This window comes from Haemaphysalis longicornis, unplaced genomic scaffold (assembly GCF_048455015.1).
Source record: "Haemaphysalis longicornis isolate Haplotype H1 unplaced genomic scaffold, Haemaphysalis longicornis Haplotype H1 scaffold_3, whole genome shotgun sequence".
NCBI classification, from domain to species: Eukaryota; Metazoa; Arthropoda; class Arachnida; order Ixodida; family Ixodidae; genus Haemaphysalis; species Haemaphysalis longicornis.
Genome location: NW_027526335.1, coordinates 88,765,649 through 88,779,534, shown reverse-complemented (window position 1 = coordinate 88,779,534; position 13,886 = coordinate 88,765,649). Strand labels below are relative to the sequence as shown.

The 13,886-nt window shown below is 48.5% G+C and overlaps 2 protein-coding genes across 2 annotated transcripts; one reads left to right on the top strand and one right to left on the bottom strand.

Moving 5' to 3' along the window:
• The first annotated feature begins 4,459 nt into the window (after positions 1–4,459).
• On the top strand, positions 4,460–11,998 carry LOC144174805 (uncharacterized). Its single transcript, XM_077703698.1, has 3 exons — positions 4,460–4,732; positions 4,956–5,066; positions 9,193–11,998. Exons 2-3 carry the CDS (start codon positions 4,956–4,958, stop codon positions 11,869–11,871), a joined length of 2,790 nt encoding a protein of 929 aa, XP_077559824.1. The 5' UTR covers positions 4,460–4,732; the 3' UTR covers positions 11,872–11,998.
• On the bottom strand, positions 11,940–13,797 carry LOC144174808 (dolichol kinase-like). Its single transcript, XM_077703703.1, has one exon. It carries the CDS (start codon positions 13,612–13,614, stop codon positions 12,079–12,081), a length of 1,536 nt encoding a protein of 511 aa, XP_077559829.1. The 5' UTR covers positions 13,615–13,797; the 3' UTR covers positions 11,940–12,078.
• Between the last annotated feature and the right edge of the window lie 89 nt (positions 13,798–13,886).

The following is a 13,886-nucleotide window of genomic DNA, read 5'->3' as shown; positions in this document are numbered from 1 at the left end:
AGTTTGTACAAGAAGCAGTGAGCTATTATCAATGCAGGCGTGTGAGCTACTGTGTGGTGTGATCTCGCATGCTCTTTTCCTCGCCAGCTCACGTGCATTGACGCCTGAAGTGGGGAGCGCGTGCTGCATATGCTGATCTACAGGTTTCGTGCCCTCACTGATGTCATGTCCGTTCTGTTGGCGTGAGGTTTAAACGTGGCTGTCAAACAGCCCAATGCGACCGGTCCGGTGTCCTAGTGGTAGAGTGGATTGGGTTGCCGCGTTACTCAAGCAGTAAGATGCCGACGACGCAGGAGGGAAAGAGACAGCTCTATGTTTGCCCTCTAGGATGAAGCTCAGTTCTTATCTCAGTTCTTCCAAAATTTTATGCAGGCATATCTAATTTGACAGGAAGTTGCTTAGTCATAAGTTAGAAACAAATGTGTTTTGTTTTGTGCCCTCCGTGGAGGGCATGCAGCTTCACAGGTCATCCTTCTTCACAGAGTGGAAGGGCACTAAATTTTTTTCTCTGAAGTTTTCATTTGCGGAAGTAAGTCATCTTCAAGGAAATTCGTGGTTTTTGTCTCCCAGGTACATGCCATGTAACTACTAGGTCATTGACAGTTGGCTCAACTGTGCCGTGAACACGATACCACTTGTAGTAGCAGCGGTTATTTCATAAAGCAAAGATTTTTCATAAACGTGAAAACGGATATCATCTCCATATCCTTTCCTCTCCTGCTCTATCGATCTGTGGTGAAACGGGACTGGCAGTACTTGTTTGAGCATTTTTATGAAGGTAACAGTGAGGTAATAGCACCGTGCAAGTAGTTCAAGTTTAAGATCTGGCGACTTTTGCTGAACACTTAAAGGACATAAGGCTGACCCACTACAGGCAGAAAGCCGTGATGGGTAGTAGCAGTAAGCGGATAACGGTGCCACAGGCCGTTATGGCGAATCACTGCTCTGCATTTACGACAGCTTTCACGTTGAGTGGAACGGCTTTAATTTTTGTTACTATTGTTTTCCCACTCTTCTCTCTGTTGTTTTTTTCGTGTTTTCGCTCTCTCTCATTACCCTAGGCCAAATTCTTTTTTCTGCTCCAATATTTTGCCTCGCATGATTGATTGTAATGAAAACATAACTCTTCTTGGCCAATCCCCCACCAGAAAGAACGTGGGTCCCCCCCGTCCAGGACTGGTTCTTGAAGGTGAGCTGCGCTTGTTATAACAGACGGACACGGGAAAAATAAAAATATACTTTCACACTTTCACAACTTACTTTCAAGAGCATGCCGCACCAACCAGCCCGGCATCAAGCTGAACTCCAGGACTGGGTTAGGACAACTCCAGGACGGGTTAGTTAGGGCAATTTCTGCATTTTTCCACGAGTCACTTGGAGCACGAGTTGGCAGCTCTAGGAGAAGAATCTTTCCTTTTGCACTGGTCTACGCGCTTTATAGTGGTCAGGAGCAACATCCTGAGCGTTTCACTTGTGCCGTATTGAGGTCAGTATAGTTTATGAACTCTCTCTGTTACGCAGTATAGGTGAACTCTCGGTGAACTGATTTTCTAGTAGCTTGTTGCCCATACCATACAATTGTTGTGCAGTGTGTAGTATGACTATGTTGCATGAAAACTTACTGAATAATTCTGTTTGTAGGGCCGCGCTGTTACCACTAGCTCTTCCGCTCGATTGCGCGCACGAGGTCGAGCGGCCGCGCTCTGATATGTGGGTTATAATGAATTCTCTTTTTTCTCTCTGGGTGGTTGGACCGCAGAGGCCCTGTTACCTCTTTCGGGGCTGAGTTCATTCGCTCTGAAAACTTGGTCATAGCCTCTTGCATTTTTCAAGAGGCTATTATTATTCGCCCCGAGCGCGAACAGAGTCGGCCCCTGGCGGCGGCGGGACGAACTGCTCCTAGTGTGGATGGCGCTCTCGCGTCGTCTGCTTTTTCACGTTGCGTGCGGCGCAAGACGCGTGCTGCACACGACAAAACTACCAATATGTGTGCTCGTTTGGCAGTAAACAATGACATAGTTCCCTCGCTTGCGCATTTTCTCTAGAAACGCAATAATCAGCGGCCGTTGAGGGTTAATGCGCTGGTTTAATTCCACGAAACATCTTCGCCGTGACCGCTTGAGTGTGAACAGTTCTTCCACACATTGCACTTTTCCTATTGTTGAGTGCAGTCGTCTGCCGTTTCGGGAATGTCGAATGGTGCTTTTTGAAGGTGGCGTGGTGATTATTTAAAGGATAAAAGTTTAGTACGCGAAACAGGTAAGAAGCGACAAGACCTGTGCATACGCGTGCAAATTCCACACCCTTGTAAAACTGCGCTGTGTCCTTATAGAAAGAAGAAACAAACAAAAACATTTACACTGCACACGACCCGTGCGCTATCGCCCATACATTACCGGACACGTATTTTACACCCGCAAGCGCCTGTGTGATCATGTCCTCCCCGTACCTTTTCTAAAATAACTACCATTTTTGGGCTGTCGTTGTTTAACTGAAGAGGAGGAATAAACATTTATTCAACTGTATCGAGTTGCTAATTTTACGCATTATTTAAAATACGTTTCTACGGATGCGCAAGAGTATTTAGGGGGAATTTTTCGGTAAAAATTAAGCAGTTGTGAGTTTGCGTCTGTCATGTGGCATTTCGTGTGTCATTTTCATATATATCATTTTCAAATCCGACATGAATCACCTTGTCCAGAAAGGTGTCTCACTCAGCATAACCAAATGCCTATGGTCACGTCTTAACCTCTTAAGGTGCACCTAAGTTTAAAGAAAAAGGAGAAAACGCGTAATATATTAGTGCACGTTGTTGCCCACATGTGTGAGGGGTGTGTGCCATGACTCGCTGTTTTTTATTTTTATTTTTTCCCACAATGCTTGCTTTCAATACAATTTTGAAAAAGGCGAGCCACAATTCCTGGACAATCCCGGACCAAAGGGGGGTTAATCAGTTTTTAAAATACGTACTGCTTTTTCACCGCTACAGAACACGACACCTAGTGTAGTTTCGATTGTAAGTGATACTGATAACCATAGTTTGGCTTTTCGCGTTACATGCGTTCTCTTCTCGCAGCCCTTGCAACGTTGGCGGGAACCCCCCCCCCCCCCCCCCCACACACACACACACACTTTCCGAAAAAAAAAAAAAACTAAATGCACAGAATTTCATTTTTTAACCAATCCTCAAGAATTAAATGCCAAGACAAAGGCGATACTCAGTTTACAAAGCAAATCCGGGAACCCGTTGCGCTGATTCGCAACGAGAAATAAAAAGGAAATGTTTTACTACATCTGCAACAGCGCAACTTCATTTATTGCCATTTTTAAGGACCTTATATGCAAACACATCTCGCTGTTGCAGGCACCTGTTAGATTTTAAAAGGAACGCAAATGGTCAAGAGAGCAGCCGTAACAGAAAATTTGTGCTCACTGTGAGGTCCCAGAAGCTTGGTTTGCACACTGTAAACCTGCTTGTCACTTTTCGAAAACCTAGCTAAACATGAGATGTTGATTGTACTGCGTGCGTTGACAATTCAATTCGCAAGTTCACTTGTGACGAAAGCCGTAAATAAGTGATCTGAAACCGTTATTCATCAAACCTTCCTTCAGAGTCGCTAAAATTTCATTTAAAAGACCCGTTAGAGCGGTTACATTTATATCTCTGCGCTGATCAAAATTCAGTAATTTTATGTTGCCTTTGAACACACAAAAAATATCGTAAGCCCTTAGAAAGAATTTCGGGGCAGTTAAGTAGTGTTACCATTTCAGGGCATCCCACAAATGCAAGAATATATGCTACCAGTGAAAACGATTGAGATTGCCGTTGTAAACTGAATTTCAGAGATCGCGGCTTCCTGATTTGTTTCTATTTATGCTTTTATTGAAGGCTCAAAGCCATAGTCTGGAAAGATCGAGCTTGCTACGAGCCACAGCGTGCAAGTTCATTGTCACATTTACGGCCATTCTGAGATGCCCGATGAGCCGCTTTTTTTGGCGTAGTAATGAAAACTGACTGCCGCTTACATGCTATACATTGAACGTTGAGGAACCGAACTACAGCATACCACTCTTGTTTGCAGCTTTCGTGCGCACATACGGCCAGAAAAAAAAGGCACGAAGCGCGCCCACAGTGTGCATTCTTACGGGCCGCTCAGCGGAGCATCCACACTAGCAGCGCGACGCTGTCGCCACCTACATGTCGAGCTCGCGGCGAATAGCCCTCCCGGCTTCAGGTACTGTTAACCATGTGAACTCTGCATCGTGGCATTTACATCATTTACAAAATTTGACGGAAAGAGGAGAGGAAAAAGTCAGCTTGAATTTTATATTTCTGAACAAACAAAGGTGAAAAAGCTACGAAAGGTGTGATGTTTCAATTGAAATAAAAGCTACCCAGACGACCGAATCGACCGAACCAACCGAACCGCCGACGAGGAAGCGATGCTAGCGCCACCAGGCGCACATGTTAGAAGTGTTCTAGCGGCATGATCGACGCACGCCGCGACGTTGAGTTTACGAATTTGTTCGCCGGCGTTTTGGTGAACATTCGCGCAGATATTTATGTGAACGTTTGCACGAGTAAGGCAGGCAATGGTGCTGACCCGTGGAGCGCGCACGTCAACGACATCTGAACCTCTAGTCGCTGCAGGAAAACCAATTCTATTCAAGACACGTGCCTAAAGTTTGCTCTGGATGGACGCTGACAGCCGCGCGCGGAGTATCTGATCTGGTTTGTGCTGTTCGTACTCTTCCGCGAAAGTGCCTCTTCTGAGCAGCTTCTAATCGTTCAATTGGTACTTCATCACTGCTAAGTGCCAGCATGCTTGATTGGCTGCTGGCACGATCAGAATTGCCGCCTTTGACGGTCGATCGTGCTCGTGCTCCAACAACATCGTGCTAATTGTTGGTCGATCGTGCTCGTGCTCCAACTACGCTGTGCTAATTGTTTGCAGATGTCGTTCGTGGGCTGGTGTGAGCGGTGCGAGGCCGAAGGTATACGGAGCCCAGTCGAGCTGTTCCAGATCAGCTTCTCCGAGGCTGTCCAAATGTGCACGAGGCCTCAGGTAAGATGCAATGCAAACTGCTCAGCGATCCGCTTACGTATCGTTACATTTAATTATTGTGAATAATAGATAAGCAAAACTGTCTGCGAAGTAGAGAGTTTACGGACATGAAAACAGGAACCACTGCCGTCTAGTTTTTAAAGCCGAAAAATATTTCCAAGCCGCCGGGTTAACCCAAACAAAAAGGTGTGGTCTGCCCGCGTTCCTTTCGTGGAGCTGCCCGCGTCTCGGCAAAGAGATAGCGATCAACTTGATGAGGAAAAGTAATGTCTCCCGAATATCACCCAGAGTCACAAATACCTAGTAATGTCATCCTTTGCTTTACGAAACATCGCCAGTGGGCTGGAAGAGGTGGGGTGAGTATTACATACAAAACTGACCGAACCAGCGTTTGTCTAAGTTCTTTTTTTTTTTTTGTCGTCTCAAAGGGGTTACAATCAACTAACTTCCGAGCTGCGGCCACTGGTTGTGGTGTGACGTTATACCCGGCAAAGTATCAAAAGAAATAACTCGTGGCTGCAAAAAATTACAGGAATGCACAGCGCAGTCACTGACGGGTTTTTCACACTACTCATCATTTTGAAATGTTTTTGCTGGAGCTGTTTATTAGAAGGGTCAGGAAGTACTTTTGCCAACACCATCCGACACTTAATGCTCCACGCTCCCCATCGCTTGGTTGACTGAAGCCCCTAAAACATGATCATGGTGTGGCCAAGACTTATTGTGTGCACAAAGAAGTTCAAAGCATTTTCGCTTGTCCAGTGTGGTGTAGCTGCTTGCCTCAGTTCAACGTGTGGCAGTATGCGATGGTAGACTTTTGTTTCCTTTTTACTGTTATGCGGCCAATGACTGCTTTCTGAATAGTTATTAAAAAAAAAAACAGCTGGAAAGCAGTATAAAAAAACCTGCAGTCACGAAATGCATTGGTTTGCATTGTTCAGTAGATGTTTTCATGCTTCTATCTTATACCACTGACGGTAGGCCTCCACAGGACATTCAGGTTAATTTAGCACCGCACTCAAGCAGGATACACAATTTCACTAGCTGCACGGATTTCTTGTGACAGTCAGTGTGACAAGGCAGTTAAAAAAAGAATAAAGTTTAATGAATACGGCGGTGTGCAATTGTGCTGCGTGCAATGCAATTACCTGAAAGTGCTGGCATAGATGGAGCCAGCTAACAGCAAGCCGGCCGTGCTTTCCCTCATCGGAAGTGCGGGGAAAGAGGCTCCAATAATAGGAATCTGCTGTATTTGACCATGTAGTATAACAACTCCGCTAGTTTGGTTCATTCAAAAGATTGCCTTATTAGACTCATACTGACACCAGTTTTAACGTAAACTTTGCCCAAATAAGCTATGTAATTAGGAAAAAAAAAGGGAATGGCCGTGCAACCCACTAGCTCAATACCCACAACAGAACCTATGATGTCATATGCAAAGCTGTGCAATTGGCTGGGGCCGGAAAAAGCAAACACGAATTAGGAGGGGCTTGCCAAATGAGCTGTTTGCGCTTAAATTTAGGGCACATTCTTTTTATAGCAGCAAGAATGGCGGGGTGAACAGTGGAAGTTACGAAAGTACACGTAAGCTTAGAAGTACCAATGCATACTGCTCTTGGTACTGTGTGCACCGTGCTTGTTCTAGCTGCACAGCACTGCGGCGCTTTGGGGTTGTCTCAGACGACACTGGCCGATTGGTGTAAGCGAAGGTGTCTTACGTGAGCATATTTGTTGAGCGAACACCATGTTTTACGAAACGATTATTTTCTACCTTAACAAAAACAAGCCAGGTGCAAATACTGTCACAAACAAAGCAAAAGCAGAAAACGGCCCGACCCAGTATGGTAGCGCAATCTAGGAGGACTGATGGTAAACAAGGCTCTGCAGTCGGCTGCCGAGCCTAATGGTGCACTAGGTTTTGCTTGAAGGCCTGTTCTTGTGACGTCATTGCAGACGTAACTAAAACATGCGTTTTGGCAGGAGAATCGACATTCTAACTTAAATCGATTAATTTCTCATGAGTAAAGCATCGTCTGCTTCCGGACAAGCGCTGGGGGCACTATAAAACATGAAATCTTTTGAATAAAACAAACTTCTATTTTGTCTGCGTAGCCTCTTTAAAATGGATGGTTTGCTTTGCCTGCCGTGCAGTGGAAAAAATATATTTATTTAAATATTGAACATACAATTCTCCCCCTGCCCCAGAAGACACATACTTGGGACTGAGTACAAGGTAGTGTGGGGAAATCTATGGTTCATACTGGCTTCATGATTTCATCTTTGATAGGAGCAGGAGGCAAAAGCAGTGGTGTAGGGAGAAATACGATGTAGACGTCTTAAATAGTCGAAAGCACTTTGCCTGGGAACTTCATTCTGAGCAAAGATGGGGGGGGGGGGGGGGTCTGTCAGGCTAGTTCTCGCTATGGAGGAATGTCTTTTAATAGTGTGGCATTAGCTAATCGAGCCCTGAACCCAGATGCCACAAATTTGCTTCAGCTTCAAAGGTGGTACAAAATTTTAATTTTCCTGCTGCATAACTAAAACTGTTTGGCATGCACCACAATTGCTTTTTTTCGTGCTCCGAAAATTGCTCCAAATCCTGAACTGACTGTACCACGACTGGCGTTTACACCCAACCTGCATGCATGCTGCAGCCGCAGCGCATAGATGCACAACTCACCCGACTTGATTAAACATGCTAGAAAGGGTAATCACTGGGAGTCCTTCCGTGCTTTAAGAACTTGCGCAGAACTATAGTTCATCTCACAAGCTACCTGCAGCACTGTGGAGGCTATATTGTTATCAATAGTGCGCCCGCTGAGGGCGCCTAATCCGCCGTGAAGGGGGTCCTGAAAGGACACTCCCTTCTCCCCTCTCGGCAAGTGGCACCGCACGGCCCTGGCGCCTTTTGTCGCTTCCTTCGTGGTGAGTTAGGCGCCCTGAGGGGGACAACAATGTAGCCTCCACAGTGCTGCAGGTAGCTTGTGAGATGAACTATAGGAACAGGGGTATTCGTACCAAGTATCAGTTTTTTCGTGTGCACCTACCATCCCTGCGGTGAACTTTGCACACGCAGGCTATCGGCGCTCTGAGGTCGAACACAAGCACATTCATTCATTCATTCATTCAGCACATGAAAGGGGTTCATAGAATTTTGTGCTAAAATACCTTGGCATGAACTTGTAACGGGTGTCCTAAAAGCAGAAACTGTCAGGGGGGTGTTTTAGCAAGAGGTTTAGCTGCATTCATTTTTATTTTTCTGGTTAGCACAATAATTGTGAAGAGAATGTACCCTTTTTCTGGTCTGTTCGTTGCGCCAGCTGCTTGAACATTGTTTTTTGTGTGTGTGTGCATGTGCACATAGAAAAAGCGCCATGCATGATGGATGATATCATCCATCTATGAGTTTAGGCAGTCAGTTTCATTTTACAAATCTTGAAGAAGCAAGGTTTGGCATTGATTCCTTGAAATGTAGCTGGGCGTAGTAAGGGTGCATCTGCACTTTGCACCCACTTCAAAAAACCATGCACTGCTGTAACATTGTTGCTAAGAAGTATGCAGTGGCTGGTAAGTTTATTCAGGTTAATATTGAAACTTAAACTATGGCTGTATATCTGAAATCAAATCCCGGGGATTTTTTTTTTTCTTTTCACTTGAATAATGAAAACGGATGGGGTTCCAGAAATTTATAACACCATCTTATGTATGCTGTCCAAACTAGATGCGCTTCGAGGTTTTTAAGTGGTTGTTCCAGTTCTTTTATGCAAACAAACCTTGTTATACGGGGCTTGCGCTATAAGTGTTTGTTGCAATCAAATCTATTTGTTGCTAATATCGTCTCGTAAAATTTTATTCGTGCTCCCAACCTAACTCGTATTTGTTTAAATCTATGCAAATTGTGATGCAGCACTGCTGATAGCAAATTTTTTCTCTGCCCCGAAAAAGGTATAACAATGTGTCACTGTATATTCGCATGAAAACCGCCTTATTATTTTTTTTTTAATTTTTATTTTCAGTGTGTCCAACCTCTATAATGTCGTAGGATGAAAGAGTTATGCATCGTTCCTTTCCTCACTTCAGTATTTGTGTGAACGCTCATTTGTTTTGTCTTTCCTGTCCTTTGCAGTGCCTGGACTTCCTGAAGTACTCAGACAACCTGAGTGCACTCTTCGTTAAGCGAGACCACCGTCGGTGTGTGACTAAGGCCCCAGTGTCGGAGCCGGCCAAGGCCACGCAGCCATCGTCCCCCTCTCGTCCAGCTCCTCTCCCAACTGAAAGATGCCCGCTGTTGCAAACAGTGGGTGGCCAGGACGCAGCCTCCCACGAGCCTGCTGCTCATCTGTCCAGCAAAGCAGACGCTCTACGCAGCAGCAGCGAAGCCAAAGCAAGCAACGCCTCTGAGGTGTGCTGTGGAGGCAAGATGCTGTCGGCGGAAGCGGTCACTCTGCCCGCTCCAACCACTGCCGAGCCTTTTTCCTCCAACAGTGTTGCCCCTGCTATGCCAGTTCCATCTGTGACAGGTACAGACGCTTGTGAAGTGAGCTTGCTGCGTGTGGGCTCCGTCAACATTGCTGCATACCATCCTGAACAAAGTGAACCTTGCAGGCAGGATGCCCCGCCACCCTCTGCCAGGAGCCACGAAAGTGGTGAAGAGTCTTCACTGCCAGTGGCCACGTGCGGGGGAAACGAAGAGGAGGGGTCGGAAAAACTAGAGGATGACGCCGGAGCAGGGATTGCCGCAAGTAGCACTCAGGCTGGTTCTTCGGCGCAAGTTACTGGTAATGGGGAAGAAAGAAGGTACGGGCAATGCTGTGAGTGGTCTTGGACAATGCAAGGTGCTGAAAAGGGGAGCAGCCAAGTTGCTGCTTTGGTGAGTGGTGACAACTCGGTTCCTAGCATGGTGCACACTGCTCCCAGCGAGGCATGCGAGGAACTTGTGGCTGCAGCCGTTCACAGTGACAGCGCCGCCGCCGCCGCCACGTGCTTGTCAGGGGGGCCTCCCGTCATTACGGGAGATTATTCTTCGGCGCAAGGTACCAGTAATGGGGAAGAAAGAAGATCTGGGGAATGCTGTGCAGCATCTTGGACAATGCAAGGTGAAAAGGGGAGCAGCCAAGTTGCTGCTTTGGTGAGTGGTGACAACTCGGTTCCTAGCATAGTGCACACTGCTCTCAACGAGGCAAGCGAGCAACTTGTGGCTGCAGCCGTTCACAGTGACAGTGCCGCCGCCGCCACGAGCTTGTCAGGGGTGCCTCCCCTCATTACGCGAGAATTGCAGACGGCCGGTGCAAAGGGGACTGGCCACCGTGACATTCCTGCCATGCGCGAGGCAAACAGTGATGTGTCTGTGTCTGGTTGTGTTGACGCGGGTGAACTGAATCCCGAAGTGTCCACTCAGGATCCCATCGCGTCGTCATTGTGGATTGCAGAGACAATGTTTAGCTTGCAATGTGGTCTCACAGAAGTTGCCAAGGGCTCTGTTGAAGGCGAGGGTAGTGCTGCGGTGTCACTGGAGACGCTCCGAGCTTCCGGGGTGCAGTTTTACAGTGATGAAGATGCCTTCAGGGATAGCCAGGCCGACTGCGTGGAGATTGAAGGAGGTGCTCATCAGTTTCAATCTGAGGGCACGGAGTATGTCAATCTCAAGCCACTCTCACCATGTCTTCCGGCACTTTCTCAGGGACCTCCTTCAAATGAACAGAAAGGCGGCACCACCGTACAGGAAGGGGTGGTCTGTACAAATGGAGGTGGTGAAAGTCATGCGAGGGCAGTTCCAGCTGCAGTGGCTTCTGTACAGCCAACCTCCAGCAGTGCTGGGAGGGGCCCTGTGGGGAGTCCTTCATGTACCGTACCAGCCGAGCGGACCCCAACTGCAGTGTCTAGCACGCCAGGCAATGTTTCGACTCGTGCAGTTCAAAAGAACGCCTCGGCTGGCAGAGCTGTGCCACGTCCAGCTGCCAACGCAGCCATGGCCGGCACCTCAAGTGTTAGTGGGAGGCCAGCCCGGAAACCAGATACCAGGGCACCCAACAGGTGGGCCAACACGGTACGTGGAGCGACTGCTTCCAGTCCGGCAAGGACGAACAAGGCGCGACAAAAGCAAGAGGTCACCCCCTCTCGACCTGAGCCAGCAACCAGTGCGCCTGAAATCGACGTCTCCTATGTTCATAACAAGTTTGCCAAAATCACAGAAGCTCTCACGAAGGTGGAGAAGGCGCCCAAGTGCGCTGTGCCCGGTCCGAACAAGCCGGAAAATAAACGAATGCCTGGCCAGAAGCGGCGGAAAGATGCCTGGACGAAGAGGCAGGCCGGACCGCAGAGCCAGCGACCGCCGTCTCCGAAGAAAGTCCTGAGGCTGGCCTTTGGCCGGCCGCCCAAACTCCGGCGCAAGCCTCAGCAAGAGCAGGTTGTTCCAGATGTTCTCCACCCAGCACTGAGCCCCACCCACAGCGATTACAGCTCGCAGAGCTCCAAGCCAGGCAGTAACTGCCCTTCAAGCCCAGCTAGCTGCGTGAGCAGCGGCTCCGACTTCTCCACAACAAACTCGGGAAGCTCCAGTGTGTCGGGCAGCAGTTCACTCCAGCTGGACTTCTTCCAACGTCAGAGCACTGCCAAGGAAACCTCGTTTCCCCCATACCAAATTAAGGAACGCGTCAAAGCACCTGTGAAGGTAGCCAAGCGGGGCCGTCCACCCAGAAAAGGAGGCCCCACTGACGTTGGTGCTGAAGTTGACCGTTACATCAGCGAACTGTCACACTGCGAAGACTCCAGCCAGTTTGACAGTGTTTTATCAGACCTGTTCTGAAAGCTTGTACCTGAGTGTGGTGCACTGTGATAAAGGGGACTTTTGTACCCCGTTCATTTAAACCGAGTGTTTTGTAGTGAGCCGCAGGCCAGTCGGCGGTGCAAATAAAAACTTTGAAAAGTTAAAACTGAAGTCAGTCAAGTTTATTTTGATGCTAAGTGCAGTGCGGAGTGGTGACAACCTTTCAGTGTTGTAACAAGCTGGGTGTCACAAAGCATACAGTGCTGCCATCATAGGGTACATGTAAACTGGAAGTGCTATATTGTCCACTTGAGTCGTGAATGCTTCGAGGCACGAGGCTAAGCAAAGTATTACAGCTAACAATGCCGTGCTGATGTGCCACACAGATTGCACAGCAGTGAGCAGCAGCAATGGTAGGTAGAAGCTGAACTGGGCAATAATGGCAGCTAGCGTCCCTTCCACAGTCTTTGACGTGCCAGGCCAGTGGTGCTTTCCGAGCCTGGACCCAACCACTGATGCTGCGGTGTCTCCCACGCCAAGCACCACCGTTCCACTGAGCAGAACCAGTGTCTTCTCGCGTGCCTCGAACTGTCCCGGGAAAAGCAGTAGGGGGGTAGCACATCCGACGAACAGATAGATCGGCGTAAGGATGAGCTTCCCAGCATCCTTTTCGTCTAAGAACATGGCAAAGGCAGTGTGGATACAAGGTCCCACTGGCGGTATGGACAGTATCCTGGTCATCTCCAGGAGAATGAATACTCCAATGATGGCACCGCAAGCAAGGTACGCGAGATCTGGCTCCAAAATTATTCCAGGCAAAAGTGCTGCTATTGTTGCTATGTGAAATACTTTACGCACCACAGTGGAGCTGTCGCTATACTTAGTTGAATACCAATAGGCAAACGATGCAGCTGTTATTGATAAAGCCGTCCAGGAAACCATAAGGTACGTCCTGGTGTAGTTCCTGAAGCACTGATATAACAGCCAGGTGACAGGTTCCGTTTCGACCATGAGCCAGCACAGAGGGTAGACTAAAGTGAACGCCGAAAAAAACAGCCCAAAATAAAACCCGCGGGGTGTTTGCAACGCCGCTGTTTTCGACACGGCTGCTGCAAACACAATGAGGACGAAAAGGCCAGCTTGAAGGAAGCCAACAGACGCAGAACTCTCGAAGATGCAATGGTCACCGTACGTCATTTTGCACGTTATGCTGCACGCGGATATAACGACAAATGTTGCCACGCCCTGGCAAACTATAAGTAGTTCTCCGATGGTGAAGGATTTCGGCGAATACGACGACAACGACCTCACGAGGTAATTGAAAGTACCGGCCGTTGCCAGTGAGGCTGCGGCGCTCCAGAGCAGAGAGATGCCCGTTGACGTGACCAGTAGAGTGACCGTCCACGCAGCCGACAGTAAGCTGATGAAAACGTTCGTGACGCGGAAAATCGCTGCTAGAGACAGCAGAAGCGCCTGAGTGCACACTACACGGGCAAGAGCGTAGGTTTCCCCGTGATCGTAGCCGTTGCCACCGGTGAGCAAAGAGAAAGGCAGGAGCAGGGTCAACCACAGTCCGCTGTCGGCGTGAGGCCTCAGGTCGAAACTGGGCTGTTCGTGCTGCTGCCAGCGAAGCAGAAACGCCAGCAACACCAGCGACACCAGCATGGCTAGCACCGTGATTGACTGCGCGAGCACGCCGAGGCTCACAACAGTCATCAACATACCGGCAGCTACTACGGCGTACTCGAGGCGTATTCGTAATACTTGACTTTTGCCGGTCATGTCCGGTGATTATTACCGGGAGATCTCAGCAGAACCCCTGACGCCACGCTTCAGAGCGTCTCCGAACTACGATGATTGGAATCGACGCTTGGTAAACGTAGTGCTTGCGCTTGTGCATGGAGGTGAAAGAGGCGGGGAAGGCACTCACGTTCACGTTGTTCACGTGTTTACGCCACGACCCATTTAATTACGGCGCCCGAAGCCGGTGAAGCTGGTGAAGCGGTGAAGCCGGGTCGGAGCGAACTCAGCTGACGCCCAAACGCGTCACAGTG

What these genes read in the sequence shown, in the direction of transcription:
- LOC144174805 (XM_077703698.1), top strand. Translation starts at nt 4,956, where the DNA reads ATGTCGTTCGTGGGCTGGTGTGAGCGGTGCGAGGCCGAAGGTATACGG. An exon ending in AAATGTGCACGAGGCCTCAG is followed by an intron (nt 5,067 to 9,192) that starts GTAAGATGCAAT and finishes TGTCCTTTGCAG; the next exon opens with TGCCTGGACTTCCTGAAGTA.
- LOC144174808 (XM_077703703.1), bottom strand. Translation starts at nt 13,614, where the DNA reads ATGACCGGCAAAAGTCAAGTATTACGAATACGCCTCGAGTACGCCGTA.